At 40.6% G+C, this 27468-nt stretch overlaps 1 protein-coding gene across 6 annotated transcripts in view; it reads right to left on the bottom strand.

Annotated features, from left to right (window-relative positions):
• The window catches only part of LOC133347150 (syntaxin-binding protein 6-like), a 62609-nt gene that overhangs the window by 12235 nt on the left and 22906 nt on the right, over positions 1-27468 (bottom strand). For 3 of the 6 annotated variants that reach the window (XM_061559174.1, XM_061559178.1, XM_061559172.1), the window contains 2 exons: positions 13609-13739; positions 8675-9137 (listed from right to left, as the gene is read on the bottom strand). In XM_061559174.1, coding sequence (XP_061415158.1) covers positions 8763-9137; positions 13609-13739 — 506 coding nt within the window. In that variant the 3' untranslated portion in view covers positions 8675-8762. Of the gene's footprint in view, positions 1-2929; positions 3026-4440; positions 4502-8674; positions 9138-13608; positions 13740-27468 lie in introns of those variants that run through there. The other 3 variants (XM_061559175.1, XM_061559177.1, XM_061559173.1) reach the window with 3 other exon arrangements.

The following is a 27468-nucleotide window of genomic DNA, read 5'->3' as shown; positions in this document are numbered from 1 at the left end:
GTTTACGTATGGTGAATATATACAGGTGTGGACTGCATTCTAAATAGTTGCATGTGGTTTTTGCATCTGCCAGCTGATCTAATCAATTGTGAGGTCAGCATTTGTAAAGCAGGACTTGAATGGTAAGTTTCTGTCAGGGTAATGTAAGCAAACCAGATTCATCACCAAAGCCATCCATTTTGCACTGTACCCACAATATGCTGTGCAGTGACACGATGTTCACGGCCTGTATCTCTAGATGATTCTATCTGCGTTCTTCACCTGTTCTTCCACTTCATTTATCAGGGTCCATGTTCCCGAATCGTATGTCATCGCAAGTCATAGCCACCAATTAAAAACATTAATGTTTCGGCACATTGGTATGTTGTTTTACATTTAGAAATTTTATTTTCCAGAAGCACTCCAACCTGCTCCAGATGGCCTCTTCATGTTGTCATTTTCACTCCAGTCTGCACTCAATGTACATATTGCGTTTCCCAGTTGTGCCCCTACAACACGTTTGTCCAGCAAGTAAACACGTTGTACTTTACTTTTAGTTTTCTAAATAGACTACGAGCGAACTGAACAACAAATAAATACAAGACCAAGATGTCAACACAACCAAAGCTGATCATGCCAACACGATTCGTCAATGAATTTCTCCCCTCCGCCAGGGCCTGCAGCTGCTGTTGCTGCACGGTAGACACTTGACCACCAGGATCTGCCCTGACAGCCTCCCACTACCATCTTCCTCGTAGGTCTTCCCCTTGGTCGCCAGACTCGTTGAGACCACTCTGATGTCAATCTTGGCAGTCATCCCTCCGCAATGCTGCACACGTGCTACCCAATCTTGATTTGAAGCTTTCGTGACCGCAGGAATCCATACTCTTTGGTTCTTTCGGTAAAGTCACGCAAATAGAAAATTAATAGATCACGACGTTTCGATCGCAACACAAGCAATCGCCATCAGGTGAGACAAACACAACAGGTTAACTGCTGAGGCCTCACCGACGGTTGCTTGTGTTGCGATCGAAACGTCGTGATCGATGAAGTTTCTATCTGCGTGACTTTACCGAAAGAACCAAAGAGTACGTTCTACCAAGTGGAGCCATATTTTTTCCGAATCATATCTACAAAGGGGCCGTCCATAAATGACGTCACGCGATTTTGGACGATGCTTGACCTCCCCCCCCCCTTCGTCACACGGCGTCACAAAAAGTCAGACCCCCCCTCAAATATGACGTCACGAAGCTCTGCCCCCCCCCCCCCCCCAAATAGAACATGCTTCAAATCACTGTAAACTATTATCATTGTAGTGCGTATTTAATGTGGCGCTGCACTCTGATGTTGTAGGAGAAAACATTTATTAAAAAGTATATTTAATAAGTAGAACGTGTTGTCTATATTTATTTAAAGTTGCGCATTTTGATGTGACGTCACATTTCTCACCCCCCCCCCCTCGTCACAAATCGTCACAAATGTTTGACCCCCCCCCCATAGGTGCGTGACGTCATTTATGGACGGCCCCAAACAGCATCATCGTCACCAGGCATTTTCCTGATAACGCGTGAACATTAAAACAACAATGCAGCTAACTTGTGTGCGCGTGCAGTGCAGCAGTCTGACACTGATTCGTCATTGATTTAAATAATAATAATAATACAATGTCCTGAATTTGACATGTGACATTTAACTCTGCGGCACAAGTTCGCAAGTAAACAATGAAGAACACTGACATTGTGTGCGGTTTTGGCTACGAGAGCAATGCCAGCTGGAACAAGGGACACACACACACACACAGGTGGACAAAGAGCTCATTACGAGTCATTTCACGCCCGCGACAGTCACTCTCTGTACTCAAGCGTTATCGATTCTTTTACACCGAAAATCTAAACGAATCCAGACAATTTCAACAATGTATTGATGTTTGTTTTTATTTTAACCTCCACATGTCCACGTCTGTGCTAGATGGTGAAAGAAATTGGTTTTGAGGCAGAACTAATTTCTGTCCACCGACAAAGCGCCGTGTCCGTCGGCCTGTCATGTCGCTCACTGTGGGCGAGCAAGATGCTGCACTGTTGATGTGTGTCACGTTGCCAAAGCTGTGAATCATAATTAAAGAGTCAGGGGTCAAGATGTAGCCCCGCAATGTCTTGCTCACGACACAGCTGGGTGGAGGCCCCTGCACGAGAGGGGAGCTCTACAGAGCACCTCTCTGGAGGCGAACTTGGCCTACTCTTCCATGCTGGCCAGACGCCTTGGGGAGAGGTTGAACCGCCGATCAACTAAATGCGGTATACCCATTTATACCGCTTGGAGGACAGAGGTGGAGAGATTTAAGAAACGTGGATCATCGTATCATCGGCCTGACTGTGACATCGGTCCAGTGACCTCTGATTTGCAAAGTCCAGAATGCCAACAATCACCCAGTGATTCTAGATTAGAAGTTTTCGTGACTGCAAAGGGTCCATACTATTTTGTTTTTTTCGGTAAAGTCACGTAGGTAAAAAATAAAATAAAAATAAATTAAATCACGACGTTTCGGAGGCAACACAAAATTACTGTATCACAGATACAGTAATTTTGCTGCGACGGTGCCACCTGAAGACGGAAGATGGTGTTGCCTCCGAAACGTCGTGATTTTTTATTTTTTTTTACCTACGTGACTTTACCGAAAAAAACAAAGAGTAATCACCCAGTGGCAGCATCCTGTAAATTGGAATGAGGAACTTTGATGCAAAGTGTTGGAAATGTACTCAACCGCACCTGTGCGCAAATATCTATTGACATTTCATACACTATTTAATATTTTTAAATGTTTTGAAACAGCTTACTGAAATATGCGGTATAGATCGGTTTCCAATGCACTATAATCCATAATGTATTTATGCTGGAGTCAACCGCCTTTAATATCCCCTGTGTGTACCTGATATCGTTGTGTTAAAAAATACTTTTGGGAAAAAAAATAATCTTGAACGTTCCATTCAGTGTGCTGTTTATCTTCATAAAACGTGTCCTTGACCTACAGCATCCGCAGTGGAATGTCCTTAGATAAATTTATGCGGAGAAAAAACCTCATTAGATTTTAATCACGGCAGAATTCCCGACAGAGCATCGCTGTTTATCTACATAACAAATTTCTATTCATAATTTTATTTATTAAAACTTAAATTTACCACGTTAATAATATATCATATTAATCCACCAATAAGAACATCATTCATGGTGCTCACGTGAAATATAACATCTGCATGGGCGCCACCATCGTACCATGGTGAACACATTGGACTTGCAAAGCAGAGGTCGCCAGTTCGATCTGCAGGCACGGCTGTTGACTCGATGAGCAATGTGTTTTTTTTTTATCTCCCCACCTGTTCATCCAGCAGCATGAATGGGAACACCAGAGTTAATCGATTGGGAAATTCGTGTGTTGTGGAGTAAAGTGCTCCCAAATATTCAAAGACTTCTGGCCAGTATAAAAAAAGTCGATCAAATGCCCTCCAGAGCTTCCACTAGTGGAAGCCCTTCTATCGGTAGTGGCGTGCCAGAGAAATTGCAGGGCTGCACCTTTACCTTTTTTTGGTTAGCTTTTTGTGTTCATATTGCAGCGTCTGTCGAACGCAAACTACGCTCATCCCTGATCTTTGCAAGCGAAAAACCAGCCGACGACAACACTCAACATATACGACTCAAACGCGAAGCTTCAAGCAAGGCCCAGAACGAGCTAATACATTATAAAATAAAATCGCGTATTGTAAAGTTATTGGACAAAAAATAAATATATTTATCGCGGGACATTTAATTATTCAACATCAACTTCAAACAGTGAAGATCTATTTCACGGAGCTCTTCAAATCTATGACCTTTTTGTCCTCCAATCAATCCTGACTGACAGCTGTCAAAACTGACACCGTTCGTGTGCCTCACGTGACACGCTTGCCGCGCGCCAACCCCCCCCCACACCCACGAGCCGTAGGGGAGGGGTTACCCACCTCCTATTTTAATGCATTTTTTGGGGGTATTTAATCTGTAGAGACATTACGCAAACTGCAAAGCGGTATCTTCTTGGTTCTTTCGGTAAAGTCACGTAGAATGGAAATAATAAAATAATAAAAATAAAACATAATAAAATAATTCTCACGACGTTTCGGCCACAACGCATGCAGCCGTCCTCAGGTGAAGAGCAGGTCTGTCGAGTAGACAGAGTCTGACAGACCTGCTCTCCACCTGAGGACGGCTGCTTGCGTTGTGGCCGAAACGTCGTGAGAATTATTTTGTTAATGTTTAATTTTTATTATTTTATTATTTCCCTTCTACGTGACTTTACCGAAAGAACCAAGAAGATGAATCCCTGCAGTCACGAAAGCTTTAAATCGAAAAAACTGCAAAGAGGTATACATGTTTTCTTGCCAACGACAACTAAAATCCTCAACAAAGAACCTCACCGCAGGCTAAAGTCCCGATCTCCTTTCAGGAATCGCGCTGCCACCATCCTAGAATCTCGTCCAGATCTGGTAGAATGCTGGTCAACGGTGTGGAACAATGCAGATGTCCAGAAGGAAAAAAAAACGTAATTCCAGACCCCCAAACATCGCACCTCCTGGCTCTGAGATGCCTCAACCAAATTGGTGTAACTATCGTACGCATTAAACATCAACAGGCCCACTGTACTCTCCTTCATGTATGCAACATTAAACACACAAGCCACAGTAGTGCGATTGTGGCCGGGCAACTCAAACTATGGACCAAATAGTAAAACACTGTAGTCTGCACCCCTTAAATGGAGGAGGAATAGCACCACTACACGGACTGTCTTCTAAAGCCCTCTCGTGGCAAGAAGACCTCAACATTGGCATTTTAATTTAAAGCTTTCGTGACTGCAGGGATTCATCTTATTGGTTCTTTCAGTAAAGTCACGTAGAAGGAAAATAATAAAATAATAAAAATAAACCAATCAAATAATTCTCACGACGTTTCGGCCACAACGCAAGCAGCCGTCTTCAGGTGGAGAACAGGTCTGTCGAAGACGGCTGCTTGCGTTGTGGCAGAAACGTCGTGAGAATTATTTTATTATGTTTTATTTTTATCATTTTATTATTTTCCTTCTACCTGACTTTACCGAAAGAACCAAGAAGATTGGCATTTTGCCTCTGAAGATGCCGCTGCCATGCGCGTGAGAATATAATATAATTGTAATGCAGCATTGCGAGTCTGTATCTCCTCCCTAAGTATGGAGCGATTCTCTACAAAAATACCTCAACTCCTTTATTCATGTAGAGAGGGTCCCACAGGGATTGTGTTTCGTTTCGCTATGATGGAGAGAAAAAAAATCACTTCCTGAAGATACAGTTTTGGAAAATTCTATTTTCTCATAATTTATCAGCCTACCATATAACAAAAATAATCAGTTTTTTTAAAGCTACGTAAATTGTACTACACGTTTAGACACCATAAATATTGTGAAAACTATAATAGTAATCAATTCCAACAAAATGAAAAACCCAAGGGTCATCTGTAGACTTGGTGGCGTTTAAACGGTGACTAGGCAACAAATAGAGTCGACACAACATTGGGGGCCTGAGCAAATACAATAGAACAAATCTCATTGTATAAATGTGACCGAGTCAGTGGGAGATCTAATCTTGGGTTAACTCAGGACAGCAAGCTAGTGGGGCATTGGGAATAACATTGAACAGTTTATTTGCAGAAGGAAGTTGAGGAATGTGGGTCCTTACACCCAGTGAATTATTAACCTGATCAGACGAGTTCTGTGAAAATGTGAAGCACAAATAATAATTCAAACAGCTCAACAAGTCCATCGCGAACACTGCTATAGAAAGAAAACATATAATACGTGATATCATAGGATAGAGATGTGGAATGGTCATTTGCAAGTGATCTGGGTCATCAAAACCACGGAAGCAAAACAAATAGAAAATAAAGTAAAGCAATGAGGAAAACATAAATCGGAACAAAAACTGTCATGTGAGAAATCAAAGCTATTGCACAAACATAATTAAACGTTGATTAATACATTTCCTAGAGCGTAAATCGGCTGAGTGATTGAGTAAATGAAACTATTTTTGTTACGAGATAATGCCCACTGAGCTACATAGCTCTTTAACAGAAGTGACCTGGCCACATATGATAGCTCAGCAAAGTGGAATGTCATGTGCAAATGCAGCCAAATAGTCTAAACGCATGTTTCTAAATGTGGAGGGAAAAACCGGAGGACCCGGAGAAAAATCCACGACCTCCTGTATATCAGGCGAGGTAGTTAACATCTCGCCACCGTGGCGCCCACCATAGAGTGATCATAGGACCATTACAAAATGAAGTTATAGAAACATTCAACAGATATAGAGTCACTATTGTACTAAGGTGAGCAGTTGATGGCATGACAACCGAAAAAAAACGTGTCTAAGCGGATGACGGCCGTAGAGAGATGGAGTGATGAGATCAATAAATAAAATCTTTGTTTCTATAGCACTATTTCGTGCAAAAAATGCAATTCAAAGTGCTGTACAGATAGAAGAAAACATTGTCAAAAGACTCAATCGCAAGAACAATAAAAGCTATTTTCATACAAAACAAAATTTCGTTATAATACATTTCTATCGAAGGCATGAAAAAAATATAATAGTATAAAATAATATTAAATAAAGAAAGTTTAAACTTAAAATTACTTAATGATTGCGAAGCCCTCAGATCAATTCGTGTGTAGGATTGAGATGGACAGCTCTTAACTGTGAGGAATGGTTTGATCGTGAGATGCAAGGCTGTCATCCAGCAGTGGATAGACCACGGCTGATGAAGATGTTGATGGATGATGATGTTTAGCAGTAAAATCATAAATGGTCTTAAAATAATTATATTAAAACCTCACCGAGTTTTGTAGTGGAGAATGATTGGATTATACATAAATTAACTTCCAATATGTATCTTCACGTAAAAATGTATAATCACCAGCAGCGTTATATAAACTTGCAGACACTGAACTGATTTCATACCGAGGCTGATTAGTCAGGAATGCAAACCACACACTGGTGGAATCAGTCTGGGGGGCCAAAACGCTGATAGACTCAAACATAGTATTTGTATGTGGAGATAATGAATCAAACGGGAATTATTTAATGACTTAACAACATTCTATACACTCCACCTGATTGCCAGGGAAATATTTTCAACACTAATATGCCTATGAGCAAATCCTCCGAAATGCCTTCAACTTGCAATGGAAGCAAGTTGGAGGCATTTCTGATGATTTGCTCATAGGCATATTAGTGTTTACATGGACGACCACGATTCAGATAATATTGGTGTATTTTTATCCTAGTGCTTTCTTAATTAATTTCCTGGGAAAAGGGAGACACTGTCCCTTGAGGGAAATCATTAGCTGATGCTAAAACAAAATACAACATTCGGTTTCAGCTACTAATCGGCCTGAAGAAAATAAATACTAAGTGGTAGTCAGCATAGGAATGCGCAGCAACATCCTTCACAGGACTGTACTTCTATGCTCCCACGTTTGTGATACCTACCTTTACCAACCCACACTGACCAGAGGTGAAGTATGATCAAATAACCACCACTAAGCTACATGGCATGGGGAGGCCCTCATCCAGCAGTGGATTAATAAAAGGGCTGTAGTGTATATTAACTTAATTATTTAACAATGTAAAATGCATTTTGGAGAATACAAAATGATGCTCAATGAAAACGTTCATTTCAGTTTTGTTCAAAAGTGTGATTTTGATGTAAGGCACTCAAAAGCATGCACTGCATAATTTGCCATTTTTGGATTTTCAAGCATATTTTTGCAGAGTGCAAAAGATTGCCTCGTACTCGGAGCAGAGGTTGTACTAATACAAACCAGCCCTCACACACAGATGAGGGTACCTGGAAATTACACTGTAGTATTGACCCAGTGCTTTATTAATTAATACCCAGGGAAAGGGAGACACTGCCCCTTAAGGGAAATCATTAGCGGACACTAAAATTCAGGGAATGTAGATGACAGTGAGAATGAAAAAATGTGTCAGAACTTCGGCTACTCATTGGCCTGAAGAAAATAACCACTTTCTTCCCATGTCTCTATTGCTTAACTTCTAGGACAGTGAGGATGCTACAATCAATTTGTTCATTTTTGCTTGGAAAACAAAGCGAATGTACAATTATAATAACCTGAATACAATTTGAGCAGAAATAAAGAAGACTTCAAGTACACAGCTAAGGCTCTATGTTTTCAGTATTCCAGTGTAACAATACGATAATGTACTAAATAATTATAATAATTTGTACAGATGGATGTGACTTCTGGAGAGAAAACGTATACATCATTATGCACCAACAATTAGGAGAGGTTATGCATTCGTTAACAAATAACCAGTGATCTTTATCCTGATTGTCAATTCATGATGACACAGAGAAACGCAAGTGTGAATTACACGTTTTCAGGTATTATAGTGAGAATGTCTGTGGTGCATATGGTCAATGACATTGGGCAATTACAAGCGATTGATGAAATAATAAGAACAATGATCAATAATTATATTTTGTGTAATTAGCTATATTCTTTTTACTACAGTATAGTGCATCCCACCAGCCTCTGATCACTTCCCGTGGTGAATTTACTGAGGGTACAAAGACATTGCTGACAATGAGGTCACCACTCTAACCAGTGATATAACTGGAATTGTAATGGACAATGCAGTCAAAGTGGGGGCAAAGTAAAAAACAAACGGAGCAAACAGAAAGCGAGTTTAGAACATATTACGATGAAATCAGCACGTGTGTAGGTGTTGGATGAACTGTTGCATTGCAAAAACTGTGAGAGATGCGCATGGCTTGGGAAGGCCTTCATCCAGCAGTGGACAGATGGCTGACCAGATGGCTGACCAGATGGCTGACAACAACGATGGCGATACATATATACATATACGTGATGGTTGTCTGGGCGTGCGGGTGGCAGATCGCCTTTTAATCTCACCGACGAGGATCCGGGAAGGGCAGTTGAGGAAATCTGGTTGCAGTCTCTGAGCCAAATGCCGCTGGCATGTGTGGTGTAAGGACTGCAGGAAGGAGCCCTTTTCAGCTGCAGTGCCGGCCACCCACTGGTCGTGTGCGTTGTCAAAGAGAAGGTCAAACTCTGGGCAGTCCTGCGAAACAATGTTGCATATTTATATAAAACACGAACCAAACATCAAGTCGGCAAATACAGGAAGGCGTGGGAAAAAGAGGCTTGCATGGCAGTCAACGATAAAGGTTTTTTTTTACAACAAAGATGAAATATAGTTTCCCAAATACTTTATTTGCATTGGGCTTCTCCCCCCCCCCCCCGCCACTGTGATTTTTTAACCCTTGATCTTTCATTGTTAAAGCAAATGTTAAAGAAAATGCATTAGAAAATGTAGGATAATTGAATTCCATTACTGTGCACAATACTTTGAAATTAAAGCTGGTCCATTACACTGTGTGGTAGTCTGTATTAATGTACCCTAAAAGGCTGTACATATACATTGCATGCACAAATGTTGTTGTTACAAACCCCAAGCTAGACAGTATTGTATCTGCAATCCTGTGTAATTGTGGCATTTAGAACATTTGAATACGAATGATATAGGAACTCTTTTGGTGGAAGAGGTGGTGTGGTAGCTCACAACCTGCGCTCTGAACCTGATAAACTGATTCTAGATTTGAAGCTTTCGTGACTGCAAGGATTCATATTCTTAGGTTTTTTTCGGTAAAGTCACGTAGGTAAAAAATTTAAATTAATAAAAGTAAAATAAAAATAACTGAGTTGGAAAATAAAAATAACTGAGTTGGATTTCTGGCTGCAGCTAACATAAGTAGCTAGGGACATCAGAGCAGAGGTGGGACAAAGTCATTGTTATGCAAGTCCAAGTCGAGTCTGAAGTCATCAAATTCATGACTCGAGTCTGACTCGAGTCCAAGTCACATGACTCGAGTCCACACCTCAGAGGTGGGACAAAGTCATTGTTATGCAAGTCCAAGTCGAGTCTGAAGTCATCAAATTCATGACTCGAGTCTGACTCGAGTCCAAGTCACATGACTCGAGTCCACACCTCTGCATCAGAGCTGATCCCGGGGCACTGTTTTAGCAACCCGCACTGCCCAGCACGGAGAAGTCTGATCAATCAACTGCCATGACCGACATGACCTGGAGGGCCCTTCCCCCAGGAGTAGATTTGTACAAGACTATAAATATTATCCATTTGTTTTTACAACTCTTTAAGTAAAACTTTTTTTAAAGATGCTTTTGGTGAGATGTAAAATGCTTATGTTGACACAACATGTTTAAAGAGTCAGGACAAATATAAGATGATTATTTACCACATTGGACATCCACATTTATTGCACCATAGTTGAATGCAGATGTGATGCCTTGTAATAGGTGTCTATTTGAGGTTTGAACATCTTAACACCTTTCTTTATACCAGAAAGGCTAAAGCCTTATTTATCAATCAATATATTGATACTTGCAAAAGGGTCCCATAGATATATCCAAACGTATTTGCTTATTTTCTCATTAAATTAGCATGGTTCAAATGTACATATCCACATATGCTAACCATAGAGAACAAAGTTATTATAGCTTCTTCCAGAGTGAATCTTTGACTAGGCTTATTGTTTGATTTTTTTTTCATGAATGGAATTTCAATTGTACTATTTGGTACCTTGTCAAGAGACAAAGCATCCGTGCAAAATCTCTAGCGGAACAGTGCAGCTCATCATGTTAAAGAGTGGCTCACATAAGTGGATACCACAGATCTACTTTTTAGATCCCAATCAAGTGACCTGTTCCACAAGGTAAGTGGCAGGGCTTATCCACCCGCTCTGCCACTGAGAGGAATGATTTTCGCATGACAATAAAACCAATCATTTCCATTGTAAGTTCATGACTAAGTGAATGGAATCTAAGAGCACTCTCTACCTCTGTGGCACATTACCAGAGAGAATATTTATTGATAGTGAATGTAGCCTCAGATTGTTACAGCATTGAAGCTGCCTTAGGCCAGCACTAAGTCATGATCGCTTGAGCATCAAGGGACTGTTAAATAAAGCATAATCAATGGGTTACTCATTCATTTTGACAGGCATTATTAATAACCATTGCTTGAGGGATGCCTTGGAAAATGCCAGAGTAGATTGAGAAAACATAAGTACCTTTCATGGTCTTTTATACACCGAAATGCCACTTTGGACTGTTGTAAAAAACATAAACCATTGGTAAGTAATGAAATGTATATTACTGTAGATGTATGTGGCATTCTATCGACGTATGAGTTGCAAGGTGATGAAATGTTTGGAAGTCTAATAAAATTACACACTTCAAGCACATGATCTTAGTTTGACATTGAAATGAGAAATATTAATAATGTATACAAATGTTTTTTTTTAAATACCAATATGTATTCATCTATAGCATTATCTGACTTTATGAAAATAAGCAGATCAGGTAGACTTATGGCTACACTTAATAGAGAGGTGGTTGTATGTAACAAGTATGTGTTTGTCTTTTTTAACCAGGGTGTCTACAACCAGGATTTGAATCCAGGATGTCAGTGGTGTGGTTTGTATGTATGTTGAACTTCGTTTGCACCGTACGTAGCCTACCGTGCTAAACGGAGATGCGGGGGAAGGACAACGAACTAAACACAAAAAGCAGTTCCAAAGAAAAGTTTTCAATCTAAATTTTTAAAAAGAAGTGCTGTTGACTGAATGCTGTGACCTCTGAGCCACCTATCAAGAGGGGCACCTCGCTTTCCTTGGCTGGCTATCAAACAGCGCCACTTGATACAGCTCACTAAAAGGCATCCACGACTAGAATAAACATCCTTTCTTTGCCTTCTTTTTCTCTTTACACCCCCGCTCCCCCCAATATAATTTTGGATGAAGCTACCAGCACCATTCTAGATTTGAAGTTTTCGTGACTGCAAGGATCCATACTTTTTGGTTCTTTCGCTAAAGTCAAGTGGGCAAACAATAATAAAAGTAGTAGTAAAAAATAAAGTTAAATAAACGTCGTGATTTTATTTACTGTATTTTTTTTTACTTTTATTATTTTTTACCGACGTGACTTTCCCGAAAGTAACAAAGAGTACCAGCACCATATTATAAGACGAAACTCTGACAGCTAGCAGTGTACCACCCCGTGTCAAAAAGCTGCTCCCAAAAAATGATGTCACGGAACTACTTCCGAAGTCACGTCACCCAACTCGTGACACACCTTTGACATACTATCCTTTCAAAGAGTGTCTGTTGCATGTCACTCAAACAGAATTTGAATTCCAAAAGTTATAATATGTCAATTTAAATGTGTGTGTGCACATTGGGATCTACATGTGAAAGGTACCTTACAAAACTTGAAATATTATTACTACGACCACGTGTCGTCATTGGTGGCCAGGGCTGAAACCTTCAACTCACGACAATCTATATGCTCAATACACTAGTGTCTTGAGATTTGGCTACATTTAGATGCTCAGTACCCCAGTATCTGCATTGAGATGCTGCATTGAGATGGTCAATACACCAGTGGCTGAAGATGTGGTTGCATTAAGATGCCTAATCCTCTAATAAACTGTAACCTAACCTATTTTTATTTTACCAGGTAAGGCCCACTGAGCTATAGAGCTCTTTTTCAGAAGCAACCTGCCCACAAATGATAGCTCAACGAAGTGGCTCATCACATGAACATTGATAGCAGCATAAAAGCTCTAAACGCATGAGAATAGGTTTTCCCCTTATTTCTGGCAACAAAACAGGTGTTAAGATGTTAAAACACCAAACTGAAATCTTTTACAAGGAATCATGTCTGCATTAACCACAATACTTGTGGCCAGAATGCAAACAAAAAAATTACTCTGATAATATATGCATTGTCTTTGGTGTTTTAACATCTGGAGAATAATCCAAGTGGCCACGGGCAGAGCATGAAAATTCAAAATATACAGATGTCAGGGTCGGGGTCAAACCCACACACTCCTGTATACCAGGCGAGATAGTTAACATCTCGCCGCCATTGCGCCCAATACACCAGTGTCTTGAAATGCGGCTGCATTCAGATGCGTGTGAACAACGCATGTTAAACATTTGTATTATTATTTATTTCACTTTACTAGGTTAAGGCCCACTGGGCTGTATAGCTCTTTTTTCAGAAGCAACCCGGCCACATATGATAGCTCAACGAAGTGGCTTATCGCGTGGAAATGTGCAGCAGCTGAATACTCTAAACGGAAGTTTCTATTCTTAGGTTTTTCGGTAAAGTCACGTAGGTAAAAAAATCTAAATTAATAAAAGTAAAATAAAATAAAAATCACGACGTTTCGGAGGTAACACAAGCTTCCGTCTTCAGGTGGAACCGTCACAGCCCGACAGCTGTATTACTTGATACAGCAATTACTTGATACAGCTGTCGGGTTGTGACGGTTCCACCTGAAGACGGAAGCTTGTGTTGCCTCCGAAACGTCGTGATTTTTATTTTATTTTACTTTTATTAATTTAGATTTTTTTTTTTTACCTACGTGACTTTACCGAAAAACCTAAGAATATGAATCCTTGCAGTCACGAAAGCTTCAAATCTAGAAGCAAGTTTCTAAACCTTACTCGGACGCCGTCCACGCCGTTGACCTGTCGCAGCTGATCCAGCGTCCACTGGGAGCGGCGCACGAAGGAAGAGACGCCCTCGAAGCGCTTCACCTTCGTGATGTAGCCCTGCAGCGGCTTCTTGTTGGTGACTGTGGGAATCAAGCATGGCCACTCTAAGTGTTGATGTATATCTGTAATAAAAACACTGGTGCCATCCGATCAATATTCACCACCGAGGCAAGGATATCCCCCCTCTCCCTCCCCAAAGCTGTGCCCTTGAAGCGTAATCAGTAATTTATATGTCAATTAAATCACTGCATTGTTGTGTATTTTGTGTATCCTGCTTCTCAGGAGCAATAGCCCACTCTTAAAGTGTATTTGTAATGCAAATGTACATTTAAATGTGTCAACGTAGATCAAGTTTGGAATTCAAGACTTTGTGCAAGCCACTGCCAGCCCTGCTAGGAAGACATTACAACCAACACATTTGTTGGTGAACAACAGAAGTAGCATTAGGAGTTGAGAAATCGAATTAACTCCACTCTCCATGGGAACAATTGTGCGTGACACGCGCGAATTCAAGTGAATATATTTGGCGTGATCCGTATCTGCGTGAAAGTGCTACCTTCATGGCCAACACCAGAGACGATTATCTGAACTGGTATTGGACCTCCGCTAGGTCGACTCGGCCTCAATAGAGCACCTGGTGCAGTGTGTATGCATCGCCACAAGGGAGACAAAGGCGGTCGGGCGTGGTGCTGGCCACCCACCCCTCGTGTGCCATGCCAGCCTTGATAGGTGCTCACTAACAGCACTTGCCCCAAAAGTCCGTTAAGACTACACGGGGATCTTTGTCTTACGGTATCAACGTGTTTCCCATTGTGACGACGATATTGCACGATGAAGCTGCTTCAGCTCAATTTTTTTTTCATCTTTCACCAAAAAAAGAATAATGCACGTGCAGATAATGAACCGAATGTGTCCATCTGCGCCTGAAGGATGCTATAAAAGGATTCTCATCTGGGCCGACTTGTCAAAATAGATTAGGTCATTTACTGGGGCACGTGTCGACCAAAATCCAATTTCTTCTCCTTTTTTTATAGACGTAGGCACATGATGGAGAAAAATAAATGGTATTTGTTAATGGCTGATTCTTCTGTGCGATAAATGCTCTACATTAGCTCAACTTTTAATATAGGTGTCGTAATGAATGTGGCAGATCTTATGGCAAATAATGGGTGTAAATTAAGTGCAACAAAAAAAAGATTTTTGCTATAAGAAGAAAATGTGTTTTTTATCATGAAAACGTTTACATGCATCACAAAAGTGAATTGTGACATGAGAACAACAACACGGTTGAAAGTGTAGCAGTTTAACGTCACATCTAATAATAATATTTTAATTTTATATCGCGTCATTCATGGTAATAGCATCCCATAACGCAGTATATTAATTATATATAAGGCCCACAATCCCATATAGAGCCACTACCAAGCCAATGAAAACCCGACTACAAAGCAAAATCAAAACGAATTGACAAAATAAGAAATGGCACCAAAACAAAAAGCACACGCAACAAAAAATATATTACCACAATTCGACCATCACATATGCACCCTACCCAATTAACCACCTACACCCAGCACCGCACCGTATATGTTCCACTGTGTAACTGTCATTTCCTGCAGGTGATCACAAATCCGACCTCTATACATGCAGCATTCTACTGTACTCGTAACCTCACAGACATTCGCTTACCTCTAACAGGAGTTTCCCGTGTTTACGTCAAGTTTATCTCTATTTTTTTTTATCCGGTAACCTTTTTGATGGGTGGTGTAATTTCTCAAGATGTTTTTTTTTTTATTCACCCTTTTGACATACTGTACCTCCCTATACCCAAGTCCCTAAAGAGTTGGATAAGCTAAGTTGTGCTCTATATTTAAATAAAGCACAGCCAACCTCTTCGGATGGATTTCTTGGTAAATCTGGCTGAATACAACCAAACCTTGAAAAAAGGTGATACAGTATTCAATGGCATGGCAGGACCTATATTTGCTTACATCTGCCAATGCTTACCATTTTTGTCCTCTCTCCAAACATCAGAATGCCACTATGAGTGACTTGTATGGGAGGAGTGCATGGGACGGAAACTGTGAAATGCAATTATGTCTCGACGGTTCTGCTCACAAACCAATAAGAGGTCCCAAGAGAACAATACTTACCAGGGGCAATGAAATTGTAGGGGTGCAACAATAAAACCACCCAATGAAAAACACTAGCTCTGTAAATCCAAACGCAAAGTGCCTGGAATAAAAAATCTGTCAAATAATAAAAATATAAATTAGGTTAGGCTTAATCCAGCGGAGATGCAGCAGTACTTAGTGAAACTGCACGATGAAACCAGTGACCCAAGTTCAATTCCCAGCTGTAACTAACAAAAACACAAAGCCACAGATCGCCAGATAGCCTGAACAGACTGTTGTGGCAAGTGCTGTTAGAAATGACCTATGAAGGCTGGCACAGTATATGAGGGGGTGGGTAGCCAGCACCTTTGTCTTTCGAGTGGCGATGTTTTTTAAATCACTGCACCAGATACTCGTTTAAGGCTGAGTCGACCATTGAGAGGCCCATGACCAGTTTAGATGATCGCCACCGGTGTGAGCAGAAATCGAACCCGGGTCGCCGGGTTCATCGCGCAGCGCAAAAACCACGACACCGCCGCTCCCAAGGACCTACTCTAAACGCGTGTTTCTAAATGTGGAGGGGGGAAAAACCGGAGGACCCGGAGAAAAATCCATGCGACCACAGGGAGAACATGCAAACTCCAAATATACAAACAGGCGTCAGGGCCAGGATTGAACCCGCAACCTTCCGCATACCAGGCGAGGTCGTTAACATCTCGCCACGGTGGCGGCCCATTTGGTGACGAGCTCTTGTTGTGCATTGCAGGCCGTCTTGCTCTGCCGACCCACCGAGGAAGGCCCCTGCACTGTGCAATATCTCGCAGCAGGCGACCTGCAAGCGCTGGAATGACATTTAGTTTTGGTGGACGGACGTGAGAAATAAGTAGGAGACGTCTGAAACTAGCACTGGTCCCTCCCTCTGCACGGACCTGCATTGACCAGGCTGGTGAATTCTAGATTTGAAGCTTTCGTGACTGCAATGATTCATATTCTTAGGTTTTTTCGGTAAAGTCACGTAGGTAAAAAATTAAAATTAAAATTAATACAAAATAAAATAAAATACAAAATTAAATAAAAATCACGACGTTTCGGAGGCAACACAAGCTTCCGTCTTCAGGTGGAACCGTCACAGCACGATAGCTGCAGGCTGGTGAAGTATGATCAAACAAACAGGACGTGGCGAGGCCTTCATCTCGCAGTGGATTGAATAACGGCTGTACAGTATTATGTTTCACACCTCCGATTAGTAAGGTTGGCTACGTACGGTGCGAAAGAAGTTCAACATACATACATACACACATATAACAGACACATGAGATCGCTCACATATCGTACAGCATTTGTACGAGTCTGTTTATTCATGTCGCGAATTTATCACGTTTACAATGCGAGCATTTTGAATTGCATGACAGCATGATTTGTTTCTGTCAACTGGACTGCTTTGGCACAAAAAAAGCACCAATGTAGTAGTCTTATTTTTCTTTGAATTACAATATTTCATATTATCCAGGCTAAAGCATTGCCTCTTTGGATACAGTAATTTCCAAATTAACACAATTCCGAATTCAAAGCCACTATTGTGAGGTCTAACTGGCCCGTGTAACCCAACTGCGAATCATAATCCAAACCATTCCTGCTCTCTTGTCACCCGAGGAGCAGATTCACTGCCTGCTCTGTGTCTGCTCAGCAATTTCCCTGGAGGAGAGAGAGAGAGTGTGTGGTGACTGCTCATCTCCCAGAAATTCTGGATTCAAGCAAACGCAAAATATAATTGAAATTTGCCTTAATCTTGTATGTATGTATCATGTCGAACTTGTTTCACACCGTGCGTAGACAACCATACTAATCAGCGGTGCGGGGGAAGGACAACAAAGTAAACACAAAAAGGAGTTCTTAAGAAATGAGTTTTCAAACGAGATTTAAAAGTGCATGGCTCCAGTGGCTTCCTGATATCGGAATTGAAGGTTGTTGATTTGTCAATTACTCGAAGCACACTTTGAAATGCAATTTGAAATCATACTTTCTATTCTATTCATTTATTTTTAGTGATTTGCCTACCTTTCCTATATTTTGAACTCCCATCGTTGTTTGTATTGTGTGTTGTTGTAACTTTCTGACCTGCCCCCTACTGGACACCGTGAAAAAAGAGCTTCATAGCTCATCAGATTTCTCCTGGATAAAGAGATTCGGATTCCGACTGCCATGGGAATATCTATTCCAAATACGTCTCTTTAAAGCTTACGCAAAGCCTCAAAACAGCAAGTACCGTACATCTTATCCCACTCCGTGTTACTATTCTGTGACTATAAACATCACCAGAGCAGCGGTATTTATAGAGATGCACTCCCACCACCTTCATTACCGCAATCATCGAATTAATGCCAAGAGAACCACTTCTTAAATTGCAAGCCATTTTGCTCCGATCAACGGTATGACTAGCTATCATTCAATCCCCTGTTTATAGTATGTGCTGAACTAACAGTTTCAAACATTCTGATGGGAATTCCCCCCCACCCCAACGTTTCATATGCTAACACCTATCGATTGTATTATTTTAAATAGAGCTTGCATCATGTGCTGATACATTGTAAATGATAGAGGGGATAATTAACACCGTAATGATAAGCCGAATAACTTTTGACACATCGCTCATTAAAATTGGTGGAGAGATGTGGGAAGAATTATAGAAATGTAGAGGCAGATTAGCTGCTTATAGAATGGATGGGCCAAAATCAGATTCCTTACACACGAATTGCAGTAAATTCTGATTGTGTTAGCAATGTAGGCTAACCAAAAATATGTGTTTAAAATGTTACATTGGCGAGCGAACTTATGAGAAACGGATTTTGAAAAATGCATAAACAAATATTAATTTGTGTCTGAATATTTTTGACATTCCATTTAGGGCCTGAGTGTGGCCTGACTGATATGTTCTCTTCGTGTTAATGCTCCCATGGCAAAGTCAATAATGGTGGTCACAGTTGATTTATTTTAAAAATAGCAGCAGTTGCCACCGGCTATTTCCATAATGGCAACAAGTGATCACGACCTGTTCTTTCTGCCTCACATCTTTATCCATTCCTGAATGTCAGCTGTCACCAGCACCAGGGACGTGCGGTCAGGGGAGGCAGGGGAGGCAGAGCCTCACATGTCATACTCTAATGAAAATAGCTGTTATGAAAAGTAAAAAATAATAATAATCAAATAAATATTAAGATTTTTCCACTGATCTGTATTATAAATGTAATTTCTGTATGATTACAATCATTTCTATAGTCAAAATCGCCAAATTTGCGGTGCTCCGCTGCAAATACAGGAAGAGACGAGAGGTGAGGCAGCGACGAGCTCAGCCTCCCCTCTGATTACTATCTCAGTATGTCACCAATGTAATGTTTGTAGACCCCTTCATTTCATGTCCTCGCCTTCCATACTACACCACAGCACAACTGTTACGGAAGAAGTTCATCCGATCAGTGTCTATGCCACTGGGATGGCTATGCAGCCGAAGGAAAGGCGTTCGTGTGAGGCCTAGAGCATGGAAGCTGGTATGGACATCACCTCCAGCAGGTGGAAATTGTGATGAAGTGGCCGATATTCACGCTACACAGGCGACTGCTGCCCCCATACATCGAAGGCACTCGTGAGCCCTTTCCCAAAGGGTTGCAACTGGTTCGGAGCCATTTGTTAGAATTACAGATAGCACTCTACCCATATATCGTCTGTTTCATCTCAGAAAGCACGGCCCAGACATCAATCACACGTTCAAGGGATCGTGTTTTTCTAGCATAAATAAATAAACTAACATGATTTAGAATACAAAACACAATTTTGTGTCTTGCTTCTGTCTTTTGGTGTTACACCTTTTGTGTTTGGAAGTTCGCAATGCATGACTTTGTGTTGGATCATTCCTGCTTAGTACCGAGACGATATTTATAGAATGTGTGCAAAAACAAACCATCGAATGGGTTAGTGAACAGCACTAGCAGTCTGTAGTATCATCACCATCAGCAGCCTTGGTCAATGCACTGTTGGATGAAGGCCTCCCCAAGCCAAATCCATCTCTCATCGATCTTGCAAAGTAATAATCCACTTAAACAGCTACACGCGAGCTTAGTTGCCTGTAAAATAATGCTCATTCAGAAAAAAATACTTGTTTGATATTAGTTTTAGTGTAATTAAATAATTGTACTATGGGGACCTCATTTGCCAGTAAAAATATGATAATTGGTTCTTTACCCTTCTATCTGGCAACAAAACTGACACCTTTTTGCAAGGAGTCATGTTTGCATAGACCGCAATACCTGCAGTCATAAATACAAACAAAAGACATAACTCTGATAATGTGCACTGTCCTTGAAGTTGATTGGTCCACACCCGAGACAGCTTTCCTTCGAGCCTAGTCTCATATGGGTTGGACCAGATGACGCCAAAAGGCGCACAACTCAAGGACAATGCACCATCAGAGTATGAGAGCTCGGGGCAAGCATCTACACTATGGGGACCTCATTTGCCAGTAAAAATATGATAATTGGTTCTTTACCCTTCTATCTGGCAACAAAACTGACACCTTTTTGCAAGGAGTCATGTTTGCATAGACCGCAATACCTGCAGTCATAAATACAAACAAATGCAGTAAATAATCGACTGTAACCAGTCACACATACGAGTTAAAAGCGGCAGGGAGTGTGTACATTATTTTATTATCTTTAAATACAGCTATGATTTGAACAAAAATATTATAATATTATCGCTCACTTAAAGTACAGCTTCACAAGCAGCCCACATGGCTTTCGATTTTAATAATAATAGTAAAAATATTCATGGGAGAGAGGTTACACGTGTAATCATTGCTGTATTAGAAGGGGCAGGTCAAGTGCCAATAGCGCGTATTTTTCTTGACAAAACTCCTCTTCATCCGAGAGAGAAAAAAAAGCAATCTGTGACATGGTACTATGTTAACAATGACAGACGATCAACAAAGCAAGCTAATGCACCTGAGGCCAGCTGTCGCAACTCAGTTCATCGCGCCGGTTAATACAAATCTCCACACGTTAATTATTGTAAATAATGACCTCTGAAAATCCACGGCACAGGACAATTAGGGTACAGCTATTAACACAAAAGCCAAACAGCTACAAGCACCCCAATGTGCACAGGCAGAGAGCAACGCGATAGTGTACACCGCATGTGCCAATGAAAGCTCACCCATTACAAAAGTATGAAGATATTCCACTATTTTTCGATTTAAAGCTTTCGTGACTGCAGGGATTCATCTTCTTGGTTCTTTCGGTAAAGTCACGTAGAATGGAAATAATAAAATATTAAAAACAAAACATAATAAAATAATTCTCACGACGTTTCGGCCACAACGCAAGCAGCCGTCCTCAGGTGAAGAACAGGTCTGTCGAAAATACTCTGTCTTCACCTGAGGACGGCTGCTTGCGTTGTGGCCGAAACGTCGTGAGAATTATTTTATAATGTTTTATTTTTATTATTTTATTATTTCCATTCTACGTGACTTTACCGAAAGAACCAAGAAGATATTTCACTATATTTAGGTGCGCTCCAATGCAATATATATTTTTTTCTTTTTAGAGAGCGAATTCTAATGTAGCTGTTGTAAGTAAGTTGGCATTAGATAATTAAACCAAGGAATGTAAGTTGTCTGATTTAATTAATTAAGGTCATCAGATGATTGGCGCACAAGTGATGACATCACATTTATCCCTCTAAGACCGAAACAGGATGATTTTTCCACAATTATGGCTGTCGCCTGATGATGCTGGTTGTAATTACTGGTGAAACGTCGTACTCGAATTGTAAATGTTGTGGGTTTACTCTCCCACACACCAGTGTGCTGAACTAGCAACGAATTGGCATGTTTTGTTTGCATGACAAACCTTACTAATTGGGGAGTTTAACGAGACATTTATATTTACGCGTTCTGACCAAAAAACCTCTATTATGGATAAAATTGGTCGCGACAGCCTACGTGTTGAATTGTCTGATTTAACCCATATTGTTATCGTTCTCAAATCCTGTGCCGTGGTTAGTGCATTGCTCTGCTACCACTGCTAACCCGGTGACATAAGTTTGACCCCTGACCAAGACTGACATCGTTGGTGAGTGATATCTAAAACGGTCCTAGGCCCTCCCTCTGCGAACCCACACTGATCAGCGTGGTGAAGTATGGTAAAATAATCCCTTACAATCGATATGGCATGGGGATTCCTTCATCCATAGGGAATTGGCAAAGGGCTGTCATTTTTTTTTATCATCAACTTTAGACATTGCTCAATTGAATGAAAAGTAGACCCAAGTGATGATTCTGCATTACTTTATCTAGACAAACATCATAGTTAGCCGCTCATAAATAATAAATCAGGAAACAGGTATTAACTGGATTACATCTCTCTTATAAATAATGTATTAATAGGGATGCACAATATCTTTCAGCCGACACTTCACACTTATTATTTATTTACAAAGATTTAAAACTTTATTTTATGTCATCCTATGGAATGTTAAATTTCCAAGAAGAGGAGCAAGCACTGCCTTGGTGGTTGTAATAATGTTGCTTTTCACGTAATAGTTAACTGTTTCTCTATGTCATAATGGAGCATTTTAATTCATGGCGATAATTAAAATATACCAAAAACAGGTACAGAACATAGTTTGTTTTTAAGTGGGGTTCATTAACTTCAATTTAAATTCAAAGTTATTGTAATTAAGATTGACTTAATTTGCAGTCACATAGCCGCCTTCTTATAACGTTCATTTAAATGAGTTAATTAATAAGAAAAATTCATAGATAATTGTTGTCGATAGATTCTGGTTGCAATACCAGATAATACAGCGTTGGAGAAGTGGCATAGTGGGGAGCACATTGTGCTATAAATCCAGCCACTTGAATTCAATCCATGTCCACAGCTAACATCTGAGATCTGAATCAGTCCTGGGCCCCAATTCACCTACCCGCATTGACCAGTCTGGTGAATTGTGATCAAAAAACCCCCCATAAATGAAACGGCATGGGGAGGCCTTCAATCACCAGCGGATTGATAAAGAGCCGTACATGCTGATTATCATGAATAGTATACATTCATATGGGAAACTGTGGTATGTGATGCAGTGATATGGTTACACGCCTTTGGATCCTACATTAGCAAGTTGAAATGCCACATGACCCAGTGATTATATTATTAATGCATTAAAATCTCTCTTTCTGATAATTATCTGCATTGTTGTTAAAGGGATTTGTGGCATTGCTCTCTGGCTCTGCTTGCGAGACCAGACCTCGCGTCATTGCCAATTTTAGAAAATTACAAGCGACTACACCATTTCAATGTATTACTTCCTGAGCACCTGATAGGATAAACACTCGTGTGGGGTGAGCTGAGAGGAATCCCTGAGCTGTATCTGCTGCTGCAGCACAATATCAGGCGTATGATGATATCCAAATAATGTATGCTCATTTACATCCCTCTGTCAATCTACTACTGGATGAAGGCCTCCCCACACCACGTCGATCATGGGAGTTGTTTGACCATATTTCACCATGATGGTGTGTGCGAGTTGGAGAAGGTGAGGGGAGTCCAGCAGCCCTTGGCAACGGTTTGGGATTAATTTCAGGTGCAGGGTTTATTGTATCATCACTCCCCCCTCGCGTTGGCATATGCATACTTCTTTGTTATGGTTGCGTGTGAATATATACACTCCTTAAATTAAGGTGTGGAAATGTACCCCCCATGACCCCTACTGCCACAGCGATTGATGGGGTTAATGTAGCATCCTCTAGTGGCCACAGGGGTCACATGAACCCATTACATACAAAATATGCGAATCAAAACACATTGATTTGTGTACATGTGATTTGCTGAATGTAGCATTAGCTCAGAGATCGACATGAATCGATGACTCGGTGCATCGTTCAACCTGCATATCGTGAATCCTCAACCTGCAGGACACGTACGTTACATGTTTATTCTAGAGACTGACGCATGCAACTTGGTCATGTTGATTAAGGTGACCTTCATTCACAACACAGCGAGATGTGCTGCAGGAAACCAGCTACAGAAACACCAGCGAGCCAGCTATACCACGAAGGAGGAGAATGATACGGGAGATCTCGTAAAGTCATAATTTATTAATTGTGCCCCTCAGGCTACAGCCTAAAAAGTGCATTTATAAAAATGTGCGTTGCATCAAGGTGAGAAGGATAAGTGACATGTAATTCTCAGAGTCAAATTTCAAATAATCACAAATGTGCATATTCTAAACACCGATTTAACCGATTTACATCTCATAAAAATGGACGTGTAATACAATAATTTATTTCCACACTCAGGGCTTAATTCAGATATACTGTACATTACAAGTGCTAAATAAATGTTCGACATATATCGTCAAGATCAGTTATTCTACTCAGTTACTGGCTTCTATCTATATATTAAATGCGTTTTCTACCTCAAGAGGAAATTGTACTAAACTGAAAAAATCTGTCAATTACATTTTGGCCTTTTTCTGCTTAGCAGAGCATAATAAAAAAATTAACGGCAAGATAAATCCACTCCATTATAACTTCCTTAATATGTACGTATTTAAATTTCATGCAATTGGAAAGATCGAATTGATTCAGATGCTTCCAGAATCTCTGTAATTCCCTTTGGTGTAGATTTGTCCTATAGATTAATTCCATTAATTCCTTCCATGAATACATCCCAAATCTTGCTTTTGTACTCTATCGTTTACAAGACCTTGATATGTGTGAGATATTTACGATATTCCTTTTGGAGCAATTCGTTTGATATTTGTTCTCTTGCAATTCGTCCACCCCACCAACATCTTTACCTAAATGTACGGTATTCCACACGCTGTTTACGATAAACGTGTATTTTATTGTTTTATGACCAATGTTCCATTTACTGTGGTTGTGATACTTCGATATCCTTCACAGATAAATAATGCTGAGGGAAAATGGCAGTGGTTTGAAAAAGCAATAAAAGTAAGAACAATCATTCTAAGATTCTGAGAAATAGTTTAAAATGCAACACAATCAGCTGTTATGAGTGTGTGAGTTATTTACAATTGGCAAGCGACATTATCTAGATTGTATCACACTCATAGAGATCTCCTTTCATACTCTTCTCATAATCCTGTACTTGGAGCACTACAAGTAATCTGCCTTTTATATAATTAATATATTAAGATAACATATATCATGATGTCTTTTTTATATATTCTCTAGGGTTTAATAAATATTATGGTGAATATAATTGTATGAATAGGAGGCACGTATTGAAAAGTTAGAGACATTTTAGATGAACCGTGTCAGTCATTTGTATTTGTTAACTCTCACCTCTTCGGTGTCGCTGTACATTATTATTATTATTATTAAATGTCTTCCGAACTTCTTCCACCGTTTTAATTAAAATCTATCTTTATTTGTTACATAGAAAATCCCGTTTAGCCAGTTACCCAGCTAGTTTTGGTGACAACGGCCCACAGCCACTAACAACAACCGTTACTGTTGGGGTGGAGAAGAGCCCAGCCAGCAGCCTGTCAGGAAACTGGAGGCATAGATGATACTGGTAGGAACCTCCTGGTTACACCAGCCCACAGGGGATTATTGTGTCCGTCCGTCGTGCATCCAAAAATGGGAGGGGTGGGGCTGGGTGGAGAGGGGAGGGTGGGGAGGGGCCTGGTGGGGAGGGTGGGGCTGGGTGGGGAGGGGAGGGTGGGGTGGGGCTGGGTGGGGAGGGTAGGGTGGGGAGGGGCTGGGTGGGGAGGGTGGGGGCTGGGTGGGGAGGGTGGGGCTGGGTGGGGGGTGGGAGAGGTGGGGCTAGGTGGGGAGGGGCTGGTCACCCCGTGGTGCCCTTATAAAACTCAACGTTTAACCTACTCACGCCGGCTTGTGCCCGCCCTCACAGTCGGGCATATTTGCGGAATACACCACGCCGCCGTTGACCCTGGCCATTGACCGAGCAACCCAACATTCCTACCAGCTCTCTCCGCAGGAATATGTTTTTTTAATAGTAGTACAATATAACAGCATCATCTATATAATCTAACTGAGTCAGGCTAAAGACGACTGGTTGTAAAATTTACCATAACTTAAACATAGGCTATAACTGTTCAAATGATATAAAATAAAATGTCATATTTGTATCGTGCCCTTGGAATTACTTGACAAACGCAACATGTAACAACACCACGTCGACCAAGAAATATTGAGAGAAAATAGCATTCAGAAGAATGAGTTAGGAGAGAATAAAAAAACAATCTCCATCGGATCGTGAAATACTGCAAACATGAAGTCCATAGGTCAATAGGCACCGTGGTTCAATAAGCCTGCTCAATGCACAACCTCTTGAGCTCTGCAGATGCCAAAAACGAGCTTAACACTACGGTACTAAATAAAACCAAGGTTACTCATGAATGTGGCAAATTATATCAGGGCAGCGAATTAAAATCCACAATTTTATTGATAAAAATGTACATTTTAATACGGAACAAGTAGTTTCAGGGACCACGTATTGCTATCACTGGTTGCACGGGCAATATTGGCATCTACACTCTGTCAGGTAACAAGCACATGAAATGTAAAATAGCCTTCTACTTTGAACCTGGTGATCTGAGTTCCATTCCCGGCCATAGCAAGTCATATACATATTGGTCACAAGTGTCACAAGTGTCACCAGTCACAGGACGAACCAGCATTGACCACGATGGTGAAGTATGGTCAAACAATGCCCATGATTGACACGGCATGGGGAGGCCTTCTTCCAGTAGTGTATTGACAAAGAGCTGTACAGTTTTATTCTTGAATTATATGTCCTGCTTTTGCCAGAATTTTTATTATTGTAACACCTTATAACTGTGAAGGATAAGGTAGCGAAATATAAAACTACTGTTTTATTCCTCCAAAAAGTTATTTTGATAACCAATGCCTGAGGTTAGCGATGCCTTGAGTAAGAATATATAATTTGTATTTTCGTAGATGCTAGGTTTATTAAGAACAGAAATGAGTGTTTACATAAGGGATTTGACTATGCCCAAATATTAATCATTCAAAATACACACGTTTATCATTTGATAAATAAGTAATCCTCATCTATACTGGTTTAAGGAAGTTTGACTGAAAAAATTAGTATACATTTCGCCAGTAATTACAACTAGCTTCATCAGGCGACAGCCAGATTTGCGGAGAAGTCCACCTATTTCGTTCCTTATATAGAGGCGTAGATGTGGTGACCACACTTCTGCACTCTGGCGCAAAGTGGGGGGGGGGGGGGATTAATGAGTCAATGTACATTATGCATGCGCATTATGCGTTCACTCATGCATATTGTACGTTGACTCATTAATCAGATTGTAAATGTTGTGAACTTCCCAGAGACAACTTTGATAGAATAGCAAAACACCCCTGTAAAGAGACGGAATTAAAGTTAAACTTGAGGTTTATTAGTTTACCCTGGAGTGATTCAATGAACTGTTGTCATTTGGGGCATTGCTTAGATGACTTTTTGTTTGTAACTGGTGGTGAATGTATTGGCCACAAGTGGGTGGAGTGCCCATGTGAACAAGTTACAGTGCAACATTTAGGAATCAAAAATATTATATTCGTACACGTATCGTTCAATTAAGAGTACATTTAATTAACTTGTGCATTGTTACACCCTTATGTATAATACAT

This window comes from Lethenteron reissneri, chromosome 25, assembly GCF_015708825.2.
Source record: "Lethenteron reissneri isolate LAM-NWPU_2019-01 chromosome 25, ASM1570882v1, whole genome shotgun sequence".
NCBI classification, from domain to species: Eukaryota; Metazoa; Chordata; class Hyperoartia; order Petromyzontiformes; family Petromyzontidae; genus Lethenteron; species Lethenteron reissneri.
The sequence above is the reverse complement of the archived record's forward strand: the minus strand, read 5'-3'. Positions and strand labels throughout refer to the sequence as shown.